General features: G+C 36.2%; 1 protein-coding gene across 1 annotated transcript in view; it reads left to right on the top strand.

Moving 5' to 3' along the window:
- Window positions 1-19,688, top strand: part of LOC128998992 (tectonin beta-propeller repeat-containing protein-like) — a 128,556-nt gene that overhangs the window by 95,943 nt on the left and 12,925 nt on the right. Inside the window, exons 14-15 of the mRNA XM_054425352.1 lie at window positions 18,398-18,643; window positions 18,766-19,569. Coding sequence (XP_054281327.1) covers window positions 18,398-18,643; window positions 18,766-19,569 — 1,050 coding nt within the window. The remainder of the gene's footprint in view (window positions 1-18,397; window positions 18,644-18,765; window positions 19,570-19,688) is intronic.

Consider the following 19,688-nt stretch of genomic DNA (forward strand, 5'->3'; position numbering starts at 1 on the left):
CAACCACAACTTTGGATTCTCAGAATTACCTGGTCCTAAACATTGCCCACCTAGGAATTCAAAGCCCATTGAGTATTTCAACCTTTTTTTACTGTAAATCTACTAAATACCTTAGTAACTGAAACAAACAGATATGCTGGGCAGTTTTTCAGAAATAATCCTGGTGTAAGAAACCGCATGAAAGATTGGGTCCAGGTTAGTCTAGGAGAAATGAAAGCTTTCATAGCTATTGTACTCAACATGGGCATTATTATAAAACCCTCAATACGAAGTTACTGGTACACTTCTTCCTCTCAAAAATGTGATTGGTTTGGTAAAGTACTTAGCCGAAATCGATTCCAAGCCATTTTGAAATTTTTCCATCTAACAGACTCAACCGCTCTAGCACCACTTGATTCCCCAAATTACAACCCCTGTGGACGATTTCAACCTCTGATAGATCATGCGAACCGCCTTTTCCATCATTACTACATACTTCACCAAAAGTTGTCTGTGGACGAGTCACTAGTTGGCACCAAAAAGCGAGTCGCTCTCACACAGTATCTTCCAAAAAAAAAAACATCACAGATGGAGGATAAAATTGTGGGTGCTTTGTGATGCTTTGACCAACTACTGTTTAAAATTTTATTGTTATAAAGGAGCCAAATATGAAGACAATAGAGAAGAAATTCAGGGTCTAGGGCAGGGCTACTCGGTTGTTAAAAAGTTGTTAGAGATGGGAAATTTCCTAAACAAAGGATACCATCTATACCTTGATAATTTCTTCACTTCAAAAAAATTAGCTAGATTTTTGTATCAAAATTTTACATGGTTGACTGGCACAGTTCGTACCGATAGAAAAGGAGTCCCTAAAAAGCTATTAGGCAAGTTCCCTGTAGGCAAAAGAGTTTACGTTCGTAAAGGACCTTTCTTATTCATGGCCTTTCGTGAAAAGGCAACCAACAAAACTCAATTCATTTTACTATCATCCAATGCCCGAGCAAAGAGTGTGCGTTACACAGCGAAAAGAGGAGGAAAACTGTTAATTAAGTGCAAACCTCACATAGTTTACGAGTATAATCACGGGATGGGAGGTATAGACGGGACAGACCAGATGCTCTACACCTATCTGGATGAGCGTAGGTGTATGAAGCATTTCAAAAAGGTAATTTTTAATATTTTTGGTAGAATGGTCTTAAATGCATATGTCCTGTATAAGTTGAATACAGACAGACCCCTCTCCAGACTTCACTTCCAGGTATCCATAATTGAGGAGTTGGCAAATGAATGGTTTTTAGAAAAAGCTCCGGTTGCTGAAAATAGAGGGGGCGGCGATGGATTTTCACCCAACAGGAAATTTGGATAAGAAAAACTAGAAGGGAATAAGGAAAGCAATTGTTGTGTGTGCAGTGGGAAAAATGACCCCATGGGTAAAAGAAGAAGGTCAAAAACAATTTGTGTTAATTGTAGGCGTGGATGTAACTTGGACTGTCTTCCTCGACACAAATGTAAATAGATGAGCCGTTCAAGAAAAAATGTAAATAGCCTATGTAAATAGTTTTAGCGCTAAACGTTTTATTTCAATTTTTTAACAGAAAACATTATAACCTGTAAGAGATATGTGCATAAAATGAACTGCTTTCACATTCTTCTCAGTAGCTTCTCAGTGTCTAAAATAGGTGAAATGGGTGGACTGTCTTCCTCGACACAAATGTAAATATATGAGCCGTTCCAGAAAAATGTAAATATGTTAATAGTTTTGGCTCTAAATATTTAATTTCAATTTTTTAACAGAAAACATTATAACATAAGAAAGATGTGCATAAAATGAACTGCTTTCACATTCTTCTCAGTAGCTTCTCAGTGTCTAAAATAGATGAAATAGGTGGACTGTCTTCCTCGACACAAATGTAAATATATGAGCCGTTCCAGAAAAAATGTAAATATGTAAATAGTTTTAGCTCTAAATGTGTTATTTCTAAATGTTTTATTTCAATTGATTAACAGAAAACATTATAACATAAGAAAGATGTGCATATAATGAACTGCTTTCACATTCTTCTCACTATTCTTCTCAGTAGCTTCTCAGTGTCTAAAATAGGTGAGAAACTTCATTTTACCTTAACAATTGTAACTTACGTCAATCAATCCAGTTGTGTATTGGAGGGACGTACGTTTCGACCTTTAGGCCATCTTCAGCCCCGCTGTTACACTAAGTTCCATCCTTAGTTGCATTGTTGGTGTGGCAACCGCGTCAAATATTTACAATTAAGAACATAAAAAACACGAAAACACGACATTGACGAAGACGAACACATATTAACAAAACTATCACCGTGCGCACGGCTGAACGGGCTCGGGACTGCGGCGGCACTGACTTGTCTAAGTGCCCTGCTTTAGACTTTGGACCATGACGTCACTCACTCCTTCTTGCATTATCTGTCAGTCGAATAATGGTATCATATACAGGATTGGCGTCTGAATGAATTCTTTCATTTAAAATATTTTTATTTAGCTTGAAACCCTTGTATATGGCCATTTCTTCTATTCTGTCAAGCCGCTGTCATTTCTTTTCCTTCGCTAAGATTTCCAAATTACTGCCTATATTTGTATAAGTGTGCCCCTGTTCATTTATAAGTGCTCCACATATTTTGATTTAATATTTGTTCCTGGTGTTCTACTAATATTCTCAAGCTCTTTAACATGTTCTTTAAATCTCAATTCAAAAGATCTGCCCGTTTGTCCTATATAAAATGCGTTGCAGTCGTTACAATTAAGTTGGTATACACCTGAACCTTTGTATTTATTTATATTGTTGGGTTTATTCGTACTGCTTAATATTTTCTGCAAATTGTTTTCTGATCTGAAAGATGGGGTGATATTTTGTTTTCTAAACGTTTTCTTGATAATATGTTCAGTTTTCTTTGAATACCTGACAGATGCATACTTCTTGTTTGATTCTGAATGTGATACATTAGGTGATATATATTTTGCCATACGTTTATTATACATTCTGTCAATAAGAGCTGGATCGTAACCATTTTGCTGGGCAATGTATTTTATGGTGTTCAGTTCCTTCTGTTTGTCTGTAGTACTCATTGGTATGTTAATTAGTCTATGTAACATGGAATTGAAAGCTGAGAGTTTATGTGATAACGGGTGATAAGAAGTTGCGTGGATTAGTTGATCAGATTGTGTGGGCTTCCTGTATATTTTAAATTGGTGCTTATTGTCAATATTGGATATGGATAGATCTAAGTAGTTTATGTTACCATTAGATTCGGTTTCTGAAGTAAAGGATATATTGTTATGTATGGAATTCAAATATTTTTCAAAGATGGCTGTTTGCCTCTTGTTGCCTTTGTATAAACACAAAACATCGTCCACATACCTCCACCAATAAATTATTTTACTATGGTATTGATTCCCTGCAAGTATTTTATTATTTTCTAAATTATGAAGAAATATTTCGCTTAGAATTGCTGATAGTGGTGAGCCCATTGCCAATCCCTCAGATTGTTCATAGTAGTTGTTATTAAACACAAAATAGTTTTGCTGGACGATAATACTGGTTGTGTTAATCACTTCCTTTATCTCATTATCACTTAGCTTCCCCCCTTCTGTTAATCTCTCCTTCAAAATAGTTAATGTTTCTTTTACTGGGATACTAGTGTACAAACTTTTAATATCGTACGAAATCATTGTGGTACCTTGTGGTATGTTGTGATCTTTGATTTTGTCAACTAGGTCAGATGTGTTTTTTAAATTCTTACTGTCCTGCAAAGTGATGGATTCTCTGATGATTTTGTCAATTTTCTTTGCTAAAAGATAAGATGGGGCTTCTTTGAAATTGATAAGAGGTCGAATTGGGGTTCCCTCTTTTTGTGTACTTTTGGGAGGCCAGTTATCTTGGGGGCTTTTGAGTTTGCCACCTTTAGAAACCTTTTTGTGGAGTCCTTAAAAAGCTCTTTACTTTCATTAATAAACCTATTTACTTCCCTAGTATATTTAGGTGTAGGATCTTTGTTTAGTCTATTTATGTTATTGTCATTAATAAAGTCCAAGACCCTTTTGTTGTAAACATCTCTGTGTAAAACCACTGTTGTATTTCCTTTATCTGCTTTTACAATCAAAGCATTGTTATTTTCTAGTTTATTTCTAATTGATTTGACAGTTTTGTGAATGTTGTCCTTATTTTGGGGGATATGATGCATGCTATTGACCTTATTAACTATATCATATCTTATCTGATTTCTTTTGTCATGTGTTACATATTGGGTGGCACTTTCTGCGTCAAGAAGAGAGCTAACAATACTTTTTGTTTCATTTATGTTAACACAATATTTCAAACCTTTATTTAATAGATCGTGTTCATCTTTATCAAAACTTATATCAGTATTGTTTACAACTCTGGGGTAAAATTCATGGTCAGAAACAATTGTTTGTTTAGGTTTCTGAATGCTTAAAAGTTTATTTAATTTATTTCTTTGAATATCACGTTTTTTACTTATGATAGGTTCAATCCTATCATTGACCTTTTGTAAGAATGAATTCATATTTTCATTGTTCATTGATTGCCCTATTTGTATATGTAGGTTAAACAATTTTTTATTTAACCTGTCTTTTTTGGAATAAAGTTGTTTTATTTCAGTTTTTAGTAGGGATGGTCAAGTCTCGAAATTTCGGGAACTTTTCGGGAAATTTTAAATCTCGTTACACGAGACGAGATTTATTTTTGGCCGAGATTTTTATCGAGATGAGAATACAAAAAAAATTAAAAATTAAAAACGCCTGCAGAAAGTCAATGCAATACCCGGCAATGGCAATGGGCTCACCACTATCAGCAATTCTAAGCGAAATATTTCTTCATAATTTAGAAAATAATAAAATACTTGCAGGGAATCAATACCATAGTAAAATAATTTATTGGTGGAGGTATGTGGACGATGTTTTGTGTTTATACAAAGGCAACAAGAGGCAAACAGCCATCTTTGAAAAATATTTGAATTCCATACATAACAATATATCCTTTACTTCAGAAACCGAATCTAATGGTAACATAAACTACTTAGATCTATCCATATCCAATATTGACAATAAGCACCAATTTAAAATATACAGGAAGCCCACACAATCTGATCAACTAATCCACGCAACTTCTTATCACCCGTTATCACATAAACTCTCAGCTTTCAATTCCATGTTACATAGACTAATTAACATACCAATGAGTACTACAGACAAACAGAAGGAACTGAACACCATAAAATACATTGCCCAGCAAAATGGTTACGATCCAGCTCTTATTGACAGAATGTATAATAAACGTATGGCAAAATATATATCACCTAATGTATCACATTCAGAATCAAACAAGAAGTATGCATCTGTCAGGTATTCAAAGAAAACTGAACATATTATCAAGAAAACGTTTAGAAAACAAAATATCACCCCATCTTTCAGATCAGAAAACAATTTGCAGAAAATATTAAGCAGTACGAATAAACCCAACAATATAAATAAATACAAAGGTTCAGGTGTATACCAACTTAATTGTAACGACTGCAACGCATTTTATATAGGACAAACGGGCAGATCTTTTGAATTGAGATTTAAAGAACATGTTAAAGAGCTTGAGAATATTAGTAGAACACCAGGAACAAATATTAAATCAAAATATGTGGAGCACTTATAAATGAACAGGGGCACACTTATACAAATATAGGCAGTAATTTGGAAATCTTAGCGAAGGAAAAGAAATGACAGCGGCTTGACAGAATAGAAGAAATGGCCATATACAAGGGTTTCAAGCTAAATAAAAATATTTTAAATGAAAGAATTCATTCAGACGCCAATCCTGTATATGATACCATTATTCGACTGACAGATAATGCAAGAAGGAGTGAGTGACGTCATGGTCCAAAGTCTAAAGCAGGGCACTTAGACAAGTCAGTGCCGCCGCAGTCCCGAGCCCGTTCAGCCGTGCGCACGGTGATAGTTTTGTTAATATGTGTTCGTCTTCGTCAATGTCGTGTTTTCGTGTTTTTTATGTTCTTAATTGTAAATATTTGACGCGGTTGCCACACCAACAATGCAACTAAGGATGGAACTTAGTGTAACAGCGGGGCTGAAGATGGCCTAAAGGTCGAAACGTACGTCCCTCCAATACACAACTGGATTGATTGACGTAAGTTACAATTGTTAATTCAAACATCAATCTGTTTGCTACAAATCAATCATGATTCATTTTACCTGTTTATTTCTGCCATGATACTTATTTTTAATTACTGAAAATATATCCAGGCTTATAAATGCATGTAGAAATGTTATTGTAAAAGTATTTATGTAGTATGTGGTAAATATTTAATAAAATTGGGTTTTATAATTACTTTATGTGTTCTTTTTATTATATGTTGATTTCGGCAAAAAAGTAACGTTTTTGATTTTTATAAAAAAAATACTTATTTATTATTATTTTTTGCTAAAACTTTCACAATATGTTCTTTATTCAGTGGTATTTAATAAAATAATAAACTTATAGGAAAAAAGATACAGCTAACATTCTTTTTATGGGTTACAAAATGAAAATTAGAGAAAATATTAGGCCGTTCATACATATAAATTGTATATACAGTAGAACCTCAATTACTCGAACCTTAATATCTCGAATTCCTCAATATCTCGATTTTTTTTAAATCCCCTTGAAATCCACATTTATCATAATGTTAAAAGTACCTTTATAAGTCGAAGTTTCTAAATATTTAACCTCAATAAGTCGATTTTTAACAACTTTTGAACGGTAATATTCCACCTCTATAAGTCGAATTTTCCCGTTGTCGAGCCTCAGTAACTCGAAGTTTACCTTTATAAGTCGAAGTTCGCACGAGTGAGCCTCAATAATTCGAAGTTTTGCCTTACAGTGCAAGTCGGTAGTGTTTTGATTCCTGTCGAGACGTGAAAATCCAACTTCCGGTGGTTGCTTCCTGTGTCTGTTTGGATACGTACTGTAGTCTGCCAGTTGTTGATAGTTTTGTGTGCGTCGGACGTCATGTCGTCGGTTAAGCGTAAGTGCAAAACGTTGACACACGATGAAAAAAGAAGAGTTATTAAGTCAGTTGACGAGGGATTAAAGAAAAAAAGTGAAATCGCTAAGGAGTTCGGAATTCCGCCTAACACTTTATCAACAATTATGAAAAACCGGGAAAAGTATGAGGCTGAAGGTGGACTAACCAATAAGAAGAGATGTAAAAGCGGTGAGTTTAAAGACGTGGACGAATGTGTTTTAACGTGGTTGAAACAGTGCCGAGATAAGAACATCCCTGTATCAGGACCGATTTTGCAAGAGAAGGCCATTCAATATGCAGAGAGCTTAGGAAAGAAAGACTTCCGCGCCAGCAACGGATGGTTGCACAACTTCAAAAAAAGAAACAAAATTATTTTCAGAAAGGTTTGTGGAGAAAGTGCTTCTGTGAACTCCAATGTGTGTGACGAATGGAAAACAGAACTAAAAAAACTGACTGAGTCATATTTGCCAGAAAACATTTACAATGCCGACGAAACTGGCCTTTTTTTTAAGTGTCTCCCAGACAGAACCCTGTCTTTTAAAGGTGATTCATGTAGTGGTGGGAAAATGAGCAAAGTTAGAATAACTGTGTTGCTTTGTGCTAACTCCGACGGAACAGACAAACTCAAGCCCCTTGTCATAGGAAAGGCAAAAAATCCACGCTGTTTTAAGAATGTGAAAAGTTTGCCGACAGAGTATGAAGCAAATCATAAAGCTTGGATGGTTTCTGGGTTTTTCAGTTCTTGGCTGAAAAATATCGACAAGGCCATGAAGAAGAAGAATAGAAAAATACTTCTCTTTATTGACAACTGCTCAGCACACAAGGACATACCTCCTCTGAAGAACGTCAAAGTACAATTCCTACCACCAAACACAACCTCCAAGCTACAACCACTTGATCAAGGGATCATTAAAAACTTTAAAGTGAACTACAGAAGAGAGGTTGTCAAACGATTTTTGAGGGATATGGATAACGAGTCAATGACGCAGATTAATCTACTCGATGCACTATGGATGGTGTCAAAAGCCTGGAACTGTGTGACTTCGGTGACAATCAAAAACTGCTTTAATGCATGTGGTTTTGAGGTACCCCAACACACCACAGGAAATGAACTGGATGAAGTACAGGATGAACCTTCTATCGCGGACATAAATGAGACACCGGCTGAATGGACTGTAGCAGCACAGGCTCTGAATGTTGAAGAGTTGGCGTTCGTGGACTTCGTAGACTTTGACGACGACGTTGCTGTATGCGGGAGCTGACTGACGCAGACATCATTACATCGGTTGCTGGAGGTTCGAGTTCGAATGCAGTTTCTTCAGACGAGGGAGAGGAGGATGAGGGCGAATCAACACAGCCAGACCCAACTCTTAAAGATGCTCGTGCTGCAATTCATGTGATTCGGTGTTTTTTTTTAGAAAAAGTCAGTGATGAGTGATAGTGTTGTTAATTGCATCAATAACTTGGACATAGCATTGGATGCCGTAAACATAAAAGGTAAACAAGCAAGAATTGAAGATTTCTTTCAACCCGTTTTGCCAAAGTAGATTCAGTAGGCCTACTTAACTACATTTTGAAAAGTTAAACTTGCATTTTGTTTAGAATTCGTATTGTTTTGTAGTGAATTGAAGATTTCTTTCATCCCGTTTTGCCAAAGTAGATTCAGTAGGCCTATTTAACTACATTTTGAAAAGTTAAACTTGTATTTTGTTTAGAATTTGTATTGTTTTGTGTTTTGTTCAGTATTTAAAACAAATTTTCTTTATTATTCAACAGGTTTTTTACGTATGTACTTTATCAAACATATTGCCCAATAATGAATAAAGTACTTTATGTGCATTAAAATTGTTTTATTTTGCTTCCACAGTTACTCTTCAGTACGTATAAATACAGTTTGAGTTCGATTTATAAAGGTTTAGAATGTAAAAGTCGAGTTATAAAGGCCGCAACGTTACATCACTATCAGACCCGAACACCTCAGTATCTCGAACTTTTTCATATGGCACCTTCATAACTCGAACCTCACTAACTTGAAAAACTTGATAACTCGAATTTTTATCATATCCCCTTCAGATTCGAGATATTGAGGTCCTACTGTATATATATATTTATTCATATATTTTTAAAATTTTACTTATCATTGTTAAAGAAGATTCTATTAGCTAAAAGATAAAAAAAAAATATAACTCTAGGTGCTTTCTAAGGTGAGTTATGAATATTTATTTGATAATAGTACAAAACAGCTGAAAATGGCTTGGGATTCTGGGGTATAGTGTGCATAGAGTAACTGGGTCATCTGGTGTGACAACACAACTAGTGGTCTGGGTCACCTCTGATAAAAAATTAACACAATGCTTGGGACCCAAAGAGTTAAATTAACTTTACATCGCCAACTCAAATTACACGACACACTGAATCCTGCATGGATAATGATCTTAACTAGAAAAATAAATCTATACTTATTTAATACGCAAGCAGGTTTTTTTGTGGCAATTACTCCTCCGAAACTACTGAACCGATTGACATGTTTTTGGTGTCATTGGAAAGAGCGTAACGTGAAGTTGTGCAGGAAATTTTCTTTTTAGGGAAATAATTAGAGAGTGAGGCCCTGGAGCCCTGAAGTTTCGTATTTCTCCATAAGATTAACATGAGAACCAAAATTGTTATGAAACTCGAACTGTTGTAAGTAATTAAAAGTGAGAAGAAGAACATATGTTAATTGTAAACAGTCAATAGGTTTGAAAAAAGGTTCAAATACCTGTTATTAAGCAATCCAAATTTGTTGTTATAACAACTAGTTTCGGTGTCTGTGTGACACCATCATCAGGCTGCACAAGGACAGTTTACTTTCTTCATACGAAGAGCGTCACATTTACACGAAAATAAATAAACATTTAAAGACGACACAAACACGAACACGAGACATTTATGGTAACTGATCAGTTAAGAAACAGACGACGCTAACCCGGCGGAGTTTGAGTCCAGACTGCGGGTGGTCAGTGCAGTGGTGTACGTCCGTTATCTTATCATCCCAGGTTGCGTCCTATCAATCACACCTCCCCTCTCCAGTAAACCGATGGCAGTGTCATACATAAAATTAGACGAGAAAAATTGTTGGTCATTTAGTACATTATGGTGGTCGGATTTTACTGCCTTATATATCTCAAACTCTTCCAATGTGTTAAGTTTATATCTGTCTTTACAAAAATGTAGAATATCCATATTGCTGCTAATGTTGGTATAATTGTGGCCTTGGGATATTAAATGTTCGGCAAAAGATGATGTTTGGTGGGCTGTTGACGCTTTTGGAATATGCTCTTTGAATCGTTTTGTAAAGGAACGTGCTGTTTGGCCGATGTAATATTTCGTACAATCGGTGCAATTGATCTTGTAAACGCCAGTTTTATCAAAAGATTGCGTCATCGTGGGACTGCGTTCCTTTAACAATGAACCAAGCTTGTTTTCTGTTCTGAAGGAAACTGTGATTTTGTTTTTTGCCATGAGATTTTTATATTTATTGCTCATAAAGGTGCCAAATTTTTCAGAGATGAAAGTGTTCTGTTTATTAGTTCCTGTTTTATTTTTATGTTTGTAGATGAGTTTATCCACAATACTTCTTGGATAACCATTTGATACGGCTATATGTTTTATTGTAATTACTTCTTCGTTGTAGTCCTGTTCATTCATTGGAATTGTAAGCAATCGGTGTACGAAACTATTATATGCAGCTAATTTTTGTGAGTACGGATGATGGGATTCTGAGTGAATGGTCTGGTCAGTGCATGTCGGTTTCCTGTATATTTTAGACTCAAATTTATTTTGATGCTTTTTTATGGTGAGGTCCAGAAAATTCAAACAATTATTGTTTTCTTCCTCCAATGTAAACTTCATGTTGCTGTGAATACCACATAAGTATGCGTTGAGTAACGATAACTGTCTACTGTTTCCGTTGAACAAAACAATAGTGTCGTCTACATATCTGAAATAAAACAGGATCTTTTCTTTGTAGCGGTTGGAATCAGAAAATAAATGTTTATTTTCCAGGTTGTTGAGAAAAATCTCTGCTAAAATACTGGAGAGGGGGGAACCCATTGCCAGCCCTTCTTTCTGGGAATAATAGTCATTGTTGAATCTGAAGTAATTCTGACTTAGCACTAATCTTGTGAGTGAAACTAACTCATTTACTGACTCTCTGGATAAACTTGAGTTTTTAATGAGGTTTTGGTGTAGGAGAGCTATTGTTTCTTGAACAGGGACGTTGGTGTACAAATTTACAATGTCGAATGATGCCAATTTGTAGTTATCTTTAACAGTATGGTTCTTAATTCTATCAACGAGTTCTAGGCTATTTTTTATACTATGACTATTCTCCAATAAAATTTGGTCTTTTATTATTTTATCTAGCTTCTTGGCAATTTTGTAGGCTGGACTTGGCATAAAATTTACCAAGGGTCTGATGGGGACGTCAGGCTTATGGATCTTGGGGAGGCCTCTGAGTATAGGGGCTTGTGCATTAGTTACTTTCAGTGAGATGATTTCACTTTTTGATAAAAGGTTTTTACTTTCTGAAATGGCTTTATTTATCAATTTGCTGTAAATTAAAGCCGGATCTTTATTTAAAGTATGTATTTTGTTAGCGTTCAAAAACGTTGTTACCTTATTTACATAATCGTTTTTGTACATTATCACAATTGAGTTGCCCTTATCAGCTTTGGTGATAAGAGCGTTGTGGTCGGCAAGCTTATGCTTGACGCTCGTTAGGACATGTCTCATGGCGTTGAACTTCAAATGTTTTCTTGTACGTGGGGGATTTTTTGCGATACATCTAGCTTTATCACTCATAATGATTCGAGCAGCTTCACGTACCTCATTATTTTTTATTTGTTTAATTGAAGCTTCAGTGTCTAGTAACTCAGTAAACAGACTATTTTTCTTGTTGTTAGGAAAATTAAAATTTAAGCCTTTGCACAGTAAATTTAACTCCTCATTTCCAAATTCAATTTTTGTGTTGTTTACAACTCTTTTAAAAAATGTGTGCGAGCATTTAATAATTTCTTCTTTATGTTGAGATTCCATTAGACTCTTAACTTTTTTAATTTGAGTTTTCTTTTTGAAACTGATCTTTCTGCTAACTTGTAGTTCGATTTCAAGCAAAACATTGTTTCGTTGAGCTATGTGTAAATTGTTCGCTAACTCTAAATGTTTCTTAAATAGTAGTTTGTTTAAAGCATCTTTCTTAAAGTAAAGATGTTTTATTTCATTTTTAATCCAAATGGTTTCAGCAGACTTTTTAGCTCTTAAGGCGGCTCTTGATTTACCACTAACTTTTACATTTATGTATTTTGGAACCAAATTATTTTGTAGGCATGTTTTATTAAACTTTATGTTTTCAATCATTTTGCAAAGTTTTAGTTTTATGTCCTTGTACTGAAAGGCTATTTTTGCTTGCTCAGCTGATAACTTAATTGTAGTTGTTAGCCTCCGGATTGCCAAATAATATTAAAATACCCCCGCCGCAGCAAACCTGACGCCTAAGCGAATTTCCATTTGGCTGAATTGATTTTCAATTGATCTATTTAAATAACATTAGGTTTAACGAGTACCTAGGTTTGCTGCTACAAGGAAACTAATAAAGTGTGTGTTTTAAGTAAAATAATTATTGCTCAATATAAAATGAATATATTTGCCAAGTTTGATCAAAAGATATCCATAAACAAGCAAACTACAACATTTTACAATATTCTCCATAAGAATAACATGGGAATTTTAAATTTACCATTTTTTTAGTTTTCTCCGTAACCAATAACCGTACAAAAACACTTTGATATACTGAATTGTTTGTTTTTTTAAGCTCTTTAAGAAGGTTTAGAGAAAAATTGGGAAATTTTGTGTTTTGAGGGTCAAAAGTGTGAAAAACCTATTTTTACCCCATAAAACCCTGTTCCCATGGTCCGATCATGCCGGATCGCGAACTCATTCAAGTTTATCCCGCCTTACACCTTCAAACCAAATTTCATCAAAATCGGATAAAAATTACACAAGTTATCGTGTTCACGGACACATATATATATATACATATATAAAAATTTGAACGAGTGGTGTTTTTGGCCTCTGGGGACATCAAAATGAAAAAGTAAATCGGTCCCGGGCCTAAGTCTTACCATGAGACCTACGGTAATAGCTACTTCCCTATAGGGAAATTCGCTAAAAGGTTCAAATACCTGCTATTAAGCAATCCAAATTTGTTGTTAGAACAACTAGTTTCGGTGTCTGTGTGACACCATCATCAGGCTGCACAAGGACAGTTTTCTTTCTTCATACGAAGAGCGTCACATTTACACGAAAATAAATAAACATTTAAAGACGACACAAACACGAACACGAGACATTTATGGTAACTGATCAGTTAAGAAACAGACGACACTAACCCGGCGGAGTTTGAGTCCAGACTGCGGGTGGTCAGTGCAGTGGTGTACGTCCGTTATCTTATCATCCCAGGTTGCGTCCTATCAATCACACCTCCCCTCTCCAGTAAACCGATGGCAGTGTCATACATAAAATTAGACGAGAAAAATTGTTGGTCATTTAGTACATTATGGTGGTCGGATTTTACTGCCTTATATATCTCAAACTCTTCCAATGTGTTAAGTTTATATCTGTCTTTACAAAAATGTAGAATATCCATATTGCTGCTAATGTTGGTATAATTGTGGCCTTGGGATATTAAATGTTCGGCAAAAGATGATGTTTAGTGGGCTGTTGACGCTTTTGGAATATGCTCTTTGAATCGTTTTGTAAAGGAACGTGCTGTTTGGCCGATGTAATATTTCGTACAATCGGTGCAATTGATCTTGTAAACGCCAGTTTTATCAAAAGATTGCGTCATCGTGGGACTGCGTTCCTTTAACAATGAACCAAGCTTGTTTTCTGTTCTGAAGGAAACTCTTTTTTAAAAGAGTTGTAAACAACACAAAAATTGAATTTGGAAATGAGGAGTTAAATTTACTGTGCAAAGGCTTAAATTTTAATTTTCCTAACAACAAGAAATATAGTCTGTTTACTGAGTTACTAGACACTGAAGCTTCAATTAAACAAATAAAAAATAATGAGGTACGTGAAGCTGCTCGAATCATTATGAGTGATAAAGCTAGATGTATCGCAAAAAATCCCCCACGTACAAGAAAACATTTGAAGTTCAACGCCATGAGACATGTCCTAACGAGCGTCAAGCATAAGCTTACCGACCACAACGCTCTTATCACCAAAGCTGATAAGGGCAACTCAATTGTGATAATGTACAAAAACGATTATGTAAATAAGGTAACAACGTTTTTGAACGCTAACAAAATACATACTTTAAATAAAGATCTGACTTTAATTTACAGCAAATTGATAAATAAAGCCATTTCAGAAAGTAAAAACCTTTTATCAAAAAGTGAAATCACCTCACTGAAAGTAACTAATCCACAAGCCCCTATACTCAGAGGCCTCCCCAAGATCCATAAGCCTGACGTCCCCATCAGACCCTTGGTAAATTTTAGGACCCACACTCTTTCTTATATATATAAATGACCTACCAGCACATATTTCCAAAAGGTTCGTACTATTTGCTTATGATACAAGTGTAATAGTTCAGGAAAAAAACCTGAAACACTTTGAAATTAACACTGAAAGATCTGAAGAAATGGTTTGAATCAAATGGACTTTTACTAAATGAATCTAAATCTAACATTATGCAATTCCACATCAGAATTAACAATAACCACAAACTCAATGGAACGGATTTTAATATCACAGATAAATATAAATTTCTTGGAATTAATATAGATCAAAGTTTTAATTGGAAATCACACATTCAATATTTGGTTAGTAAGTTGACTTCTTTTAGGTTTGCAATTAAATGTATTCAAAATTCAGTGTCACTAGCAACATTAAAAATTATTTATTATGCTTATATACACTCTCTGCTTCGTTATGGAATTGTTCTGTGGGGAAACTCAGGGGATATTAGCAAAGTTTTTAAAGTCCAAAAAAGTATTATTAGAGTGATGATAGGGGCAGAATATGGATCAAGCTGTCGTCGTTCTTTTAAGGAATTAAAAATAATGCCATTGACTTCTTTGTACATCTATGAAACAGTAAATTTTGTTCATTTAAATAATCCACTTTTTGATGAATTTAGACCCACTCATAGTTATAATACCCGAAACCCAAATCTGCTAAATTATCCAATTCATAAACACTCTCATTTTGAAAAAAACCCCATCTATATGGGGATTTGTCTATATAATAAGATCCCCTCAAAAATAAAATCCTATACACCACAAAAATTTAAAATTTGGGCTAAATCATTATTGGTGGAGAAATCATATTACTTCCTGGCAGATTTCCTAAATGACCGTGACATTAATTGACCATTAGTTTATGTAAAATATGACACAGAATGTTTTTAATTGTTTTAGCGAATTTCCCATATAGGGAATAAGCTATTACCGTAGTACTCATGGTAAGACCTGAACGCGGGACCGATTTTTTTTTTCGTTTTGAGGTCCCTAGAGGCCAAAAACACCATCCGTTCAAATTCATATATATATATGTGTCCGTCAGCACGATAACTCGAGCAAAAATGATCCGATTTTAATGAAATTTGGTACAAACGTGTAAACCTACGTCTACTCGAACGAGTTCGCGATCCAGCATGATCGGACCATGGGAACGGGTGTTTACGGGGGGTTTTATGGGGTAAAAATAGGTTTTTCCCAATTTTGACCCAAAAAACATAAAATTTAGCAATTAATTTCCAAACCATTTTGTAGAGCTTCAAAAAACAAATAATTTAGTATATTGAAGCGTTATTATGCGCCTAATGGTTACGGAGAAAATTCCAAAAAATTGTAAATTTAATATTCCCATGTTATTCTTATGGAGAATGAGTAAACTGTTGTAGTTTGCTTGTTTATCAACATATTTTGATCAAATTTGGAAAATGTTTTTATTTCTTACTAACTATTAACATTTAAAAAAAAAAAAACAGTTTTACCCTCCCTGATGCAGCAAACCTAAGTAGGCTACTTGTTAAACTAATTCTATTTAAATCGGGAATAAATGTTATATTTTAAGTAGACATTTCAGTGTAAATCCAACCAGTCAAATGGAAATTCGCTTAGTCTGCAGGTTTGCTGCGGCGGGGGTATTTTTCTCTGATATTGCTTCAAGATCTTTATTTAAATTTGTCTTTTTTCTAACTTGTCTGAATTGGTAACTATCTCTCAATTGTGCTGTTCTTGTTGTATTTTGTTGTAACTTATTACTTTTAGTTTTTATAACTTATTGATTGACCATGCATCTATTCACCATTGCCTTTGTAATGAAGAATGTTTTATGCAATAAAATACTTATGACTTATGACTTACATACAGCAGATCTATAGAATAATAATTATTCTCTTAAGCGTTCTCTTCCCGTTGCAAAGCACGGGTATGGTGGCTAGTAAAGATATATTTATTTATTTAAGTTTACCAATCTTAACATCTGTACAGTTGAATGAATTTCAGCCTCTAAGTATTTTAATTTCTTAATGTCTATTTTTAGCATATAATTATTGTAGCTTTTTACTATGATGACAATGTCAATTATAATTTTCTGTATTTTTCATAGACTGATTAAATTGGTATTCATTGTACATAAAAGTTTATATATTTAACTGTCACTGATATCATTTTCAATCTATGAAGGGTTTGGACTGTTTCTTTACAAAAATGTTTACAAAAAAGATGTTTTGTTTTTTATATAATTTATTTGAGTCTTAGTAAAAATTCTTTAAAATATTTTAAGGACTATAAATACATTCTATGTTCTTTTTTCTGTGTCTAAAGCACCATACAGTAAGCTAGCTCTTAAGGGTGCGCTCTACCTCAGCTCGGAAATCTCAGCTCGGGCTTCAGTTGCTATGTTGCACCATTGGACAGTGCCCCGAGAAGCGCTTGCAAAGGTTTCCTAGATTACTGTTTTCAAATTAACCAATAATGATAGCTACGCACTCTAAACGGCTTATAGTAGTGCAAATACCAATCGAAGGTGTGTATTTAAAATAAATTAAATAATGAAACACAGAAAATTTCATCCTCTCTAATATGAGACCTTAACTTTGATTCTACCTTCAATGTAGCAGGTGAAAACAGTAATCTTGCAAACCCTTGCATTCAGTTGCGCGTCAGGGGTAGAGCGCACCCTTACCCGACTCAAGTATATTTTTCATTGAATTATTGCCCAATGTTCTACAAAAAGTTTACTTCAAGTTATTGACCCTTTGTTTATTTTTAAACAGATCAAATTTGACATCTGAGCTCACTTACGCCATAGAAAAAAAGGATTAAATATAGACCGTCAGCTGTGCTGCGGTTACCATAGATTCTGGCGCACACCGCTTGGAGCGCCATGTAGTTACGGCGTACGCGCTACGTAAACTACAGCGGTGTGCGCCGGAACCTATGGTAACCGCAGCACTGCTGACAGTCTATATAATTCTTTTTGTCTATGCTTACACCTCTCTAAGTTACTAAACCAAAAAAGATTCATTGGTAATTTTTATTTTAGAAAATTTGGTAATAAAGGTGCAGTTTATTTTCCCTCACCTTTTATCAACACTTGAAACTCTTTAAGCTTTCAGTTGTTTAATTAAAGTCCACTAATGAGTATTCAGAGGTAATTGCCGATTTGTTTGATTTGTTATGTATTGCAGGTGAGGTGTGGGAGTGTGGAGCTACCTCTAGGTCCCACACTGAAGCTAGTTTATGTATGCTCTTTGTGTATCTGGGTAGTCATCTGTAAAGGCAAGGTGTTTGACTTGGTATGTATTGCAGGTGAGGTATGGGAGTGTGTGGAGCCGCCTCTAGGTCCCACACTGAATCAAGTGTCTGTGGGCTCGTGGTGTATCTGGGTGGTAAATTGTGAAGGCAAGATGTTTGACTTGGTATGTATTGCAGGTGAGGTGTGGAAGTGTGTGGAGCCACCTCTAGGTCCCACACTGAATCAAGTGTCTGTGGGCTTGTGGTGTATCTGGGTAGTCATCTGTGAAGGCAAGGTGTTTGACTTGGTATGTATTGCAGGTGAGGTGTGGAAGTGTGTGGAGCCACCTCTAGGTCCCACACTGAATCAAGTGTCTGTGGGCTTGTGGTGTATCTGGGTAGTCATCTGTGAAGGCAAGGTGTTTGACTTGGTATGTATTGCAGGTGAGGTGTGGAAGTGTGTGGAGCCACCTCTAGGTCCCACACTGAAGCAAGTGTCTGTGGGCTTGTGGTGTATCTGGGTAGTCATCTGTGAATGCAAGATGTTTGACTTGGTGTGTATTGCAGGTGAGGTGTGGGAGTGTGTGGAGCCACCTCTAGGTCCCACACTGAAGCAAGTGTCTGTGGGCTTGTGGTGTATCTGGGTAGTCATCTGTGAAGGCAAGGTGTTTGACTTGGTATGTATTGCAGGTGAGGTGTGGAAGTGTGTGGAGCCACCTCTAGGTCCCACACTGAATCAAGTGTCTGTGGGCTTGTGGTGTATCTGGGTGGTCATCTGTGAAGGCAAGATGTTTGACTTGGTATGTATTGCAGGTGAGGTTTGGGAGTGTGTGGGCCACCTCTAGGTCCCACACTGAATCAAGTGACTGTGGGCTTGTGGTGTATCTGGGTAGTCATCTGTGAAGGCAAGGTGTTTGACTTGGTATGTATTGCAGGTGAGGTGTGGGAGTGTGTGGAGCCACCTCTAGGTCCCACGCTGAAGCAAGTGTCTGTGGGCTTGTGGTGTATCTGGGTAGTCATCTGTGAAGGCAAGATGTTTGACTTGGTATGTATTGCAGGTGAGGTGTGGGAGTGTGTGGAGCCACCTCTAGGTTCCACGCTGAAGCAAGTGTCTGTGGGCTTGTGGTATATCTGGGTAGTCATCTGTGAAGGCAAGATGTTTGACTTGGTATGTATTGCAGGTGAGTTGTGGGAGTGTGTGGAGCCACCTCTAGGTCCCACGCTGAAGCAAGTGTCTGTGGGCTTGTGGTATATCTGGGTAGTCATCTGTGAAGGCAAGATGTTTGACTTGGTATGTATTGCAGGTGAGGTGTGGGAGTGTGTGGAGCCACCTCTAGGTCCCACGCTGAAGCAAGTGTCTGTGGGCTTGTGGTATATCTGGGTAGTCATCTGTGAAGGCAAGGTGTTTGACTTGGTATGTATTGCAGGTGAGGTGTGGGAGTGTGTGGAGCCACCTCTAGGTCCCACGCTGAAGCAAGTGTCTGTGGGCTTGTGGTGTATCTGGGTAGTCATCTGTGAAGGCAAGATGTTTGACTTGGTATGTATTGCAGGTGAGGTGTGGGAGTGTGTGGAGCCACCTCTAGGTCCCACGCTGAAGCAAGTGTCTGTGGGCTTGTGGTGTATCTGGGTGGTCAACTGTGAAGGCAAGATATTTGTCCGCAAGGAGGTGACATCAGTGTTTCCCGAGGGCACTCACTGGCAAGCAGTCATAGACGCTGGCAGTGGACCTAAGGATTCAGGTGGCTACAATTGCAAAACCAGAGAACTGTTTATTATACTGTACTGTGTTATAACTGTTGGTTGTAAAACAGTTATAGTCCTCAATGTAGGCCTACCGTCTGAATATTTGACCATAATA

The sequence above is a fragment of the Macrosteles quadrilineatus genome, unplaced genomic scaffold (genome assembly GCF_028750875.1).
Source record: "Macrosteles quadrilineatus isolate MER2022 unplaced genomic scaffold, UCM_ALF_1.0 Scaffold_1__1_contigs__length_201487025, whole genome shotgun sequence".
Lineage (NCBI taxonomy): Eukaryota > Metazoa > Arthropoda > Insecta > Hemiptera > Cicadellidae > Macrosteles > Macrosteles quadrilineatus.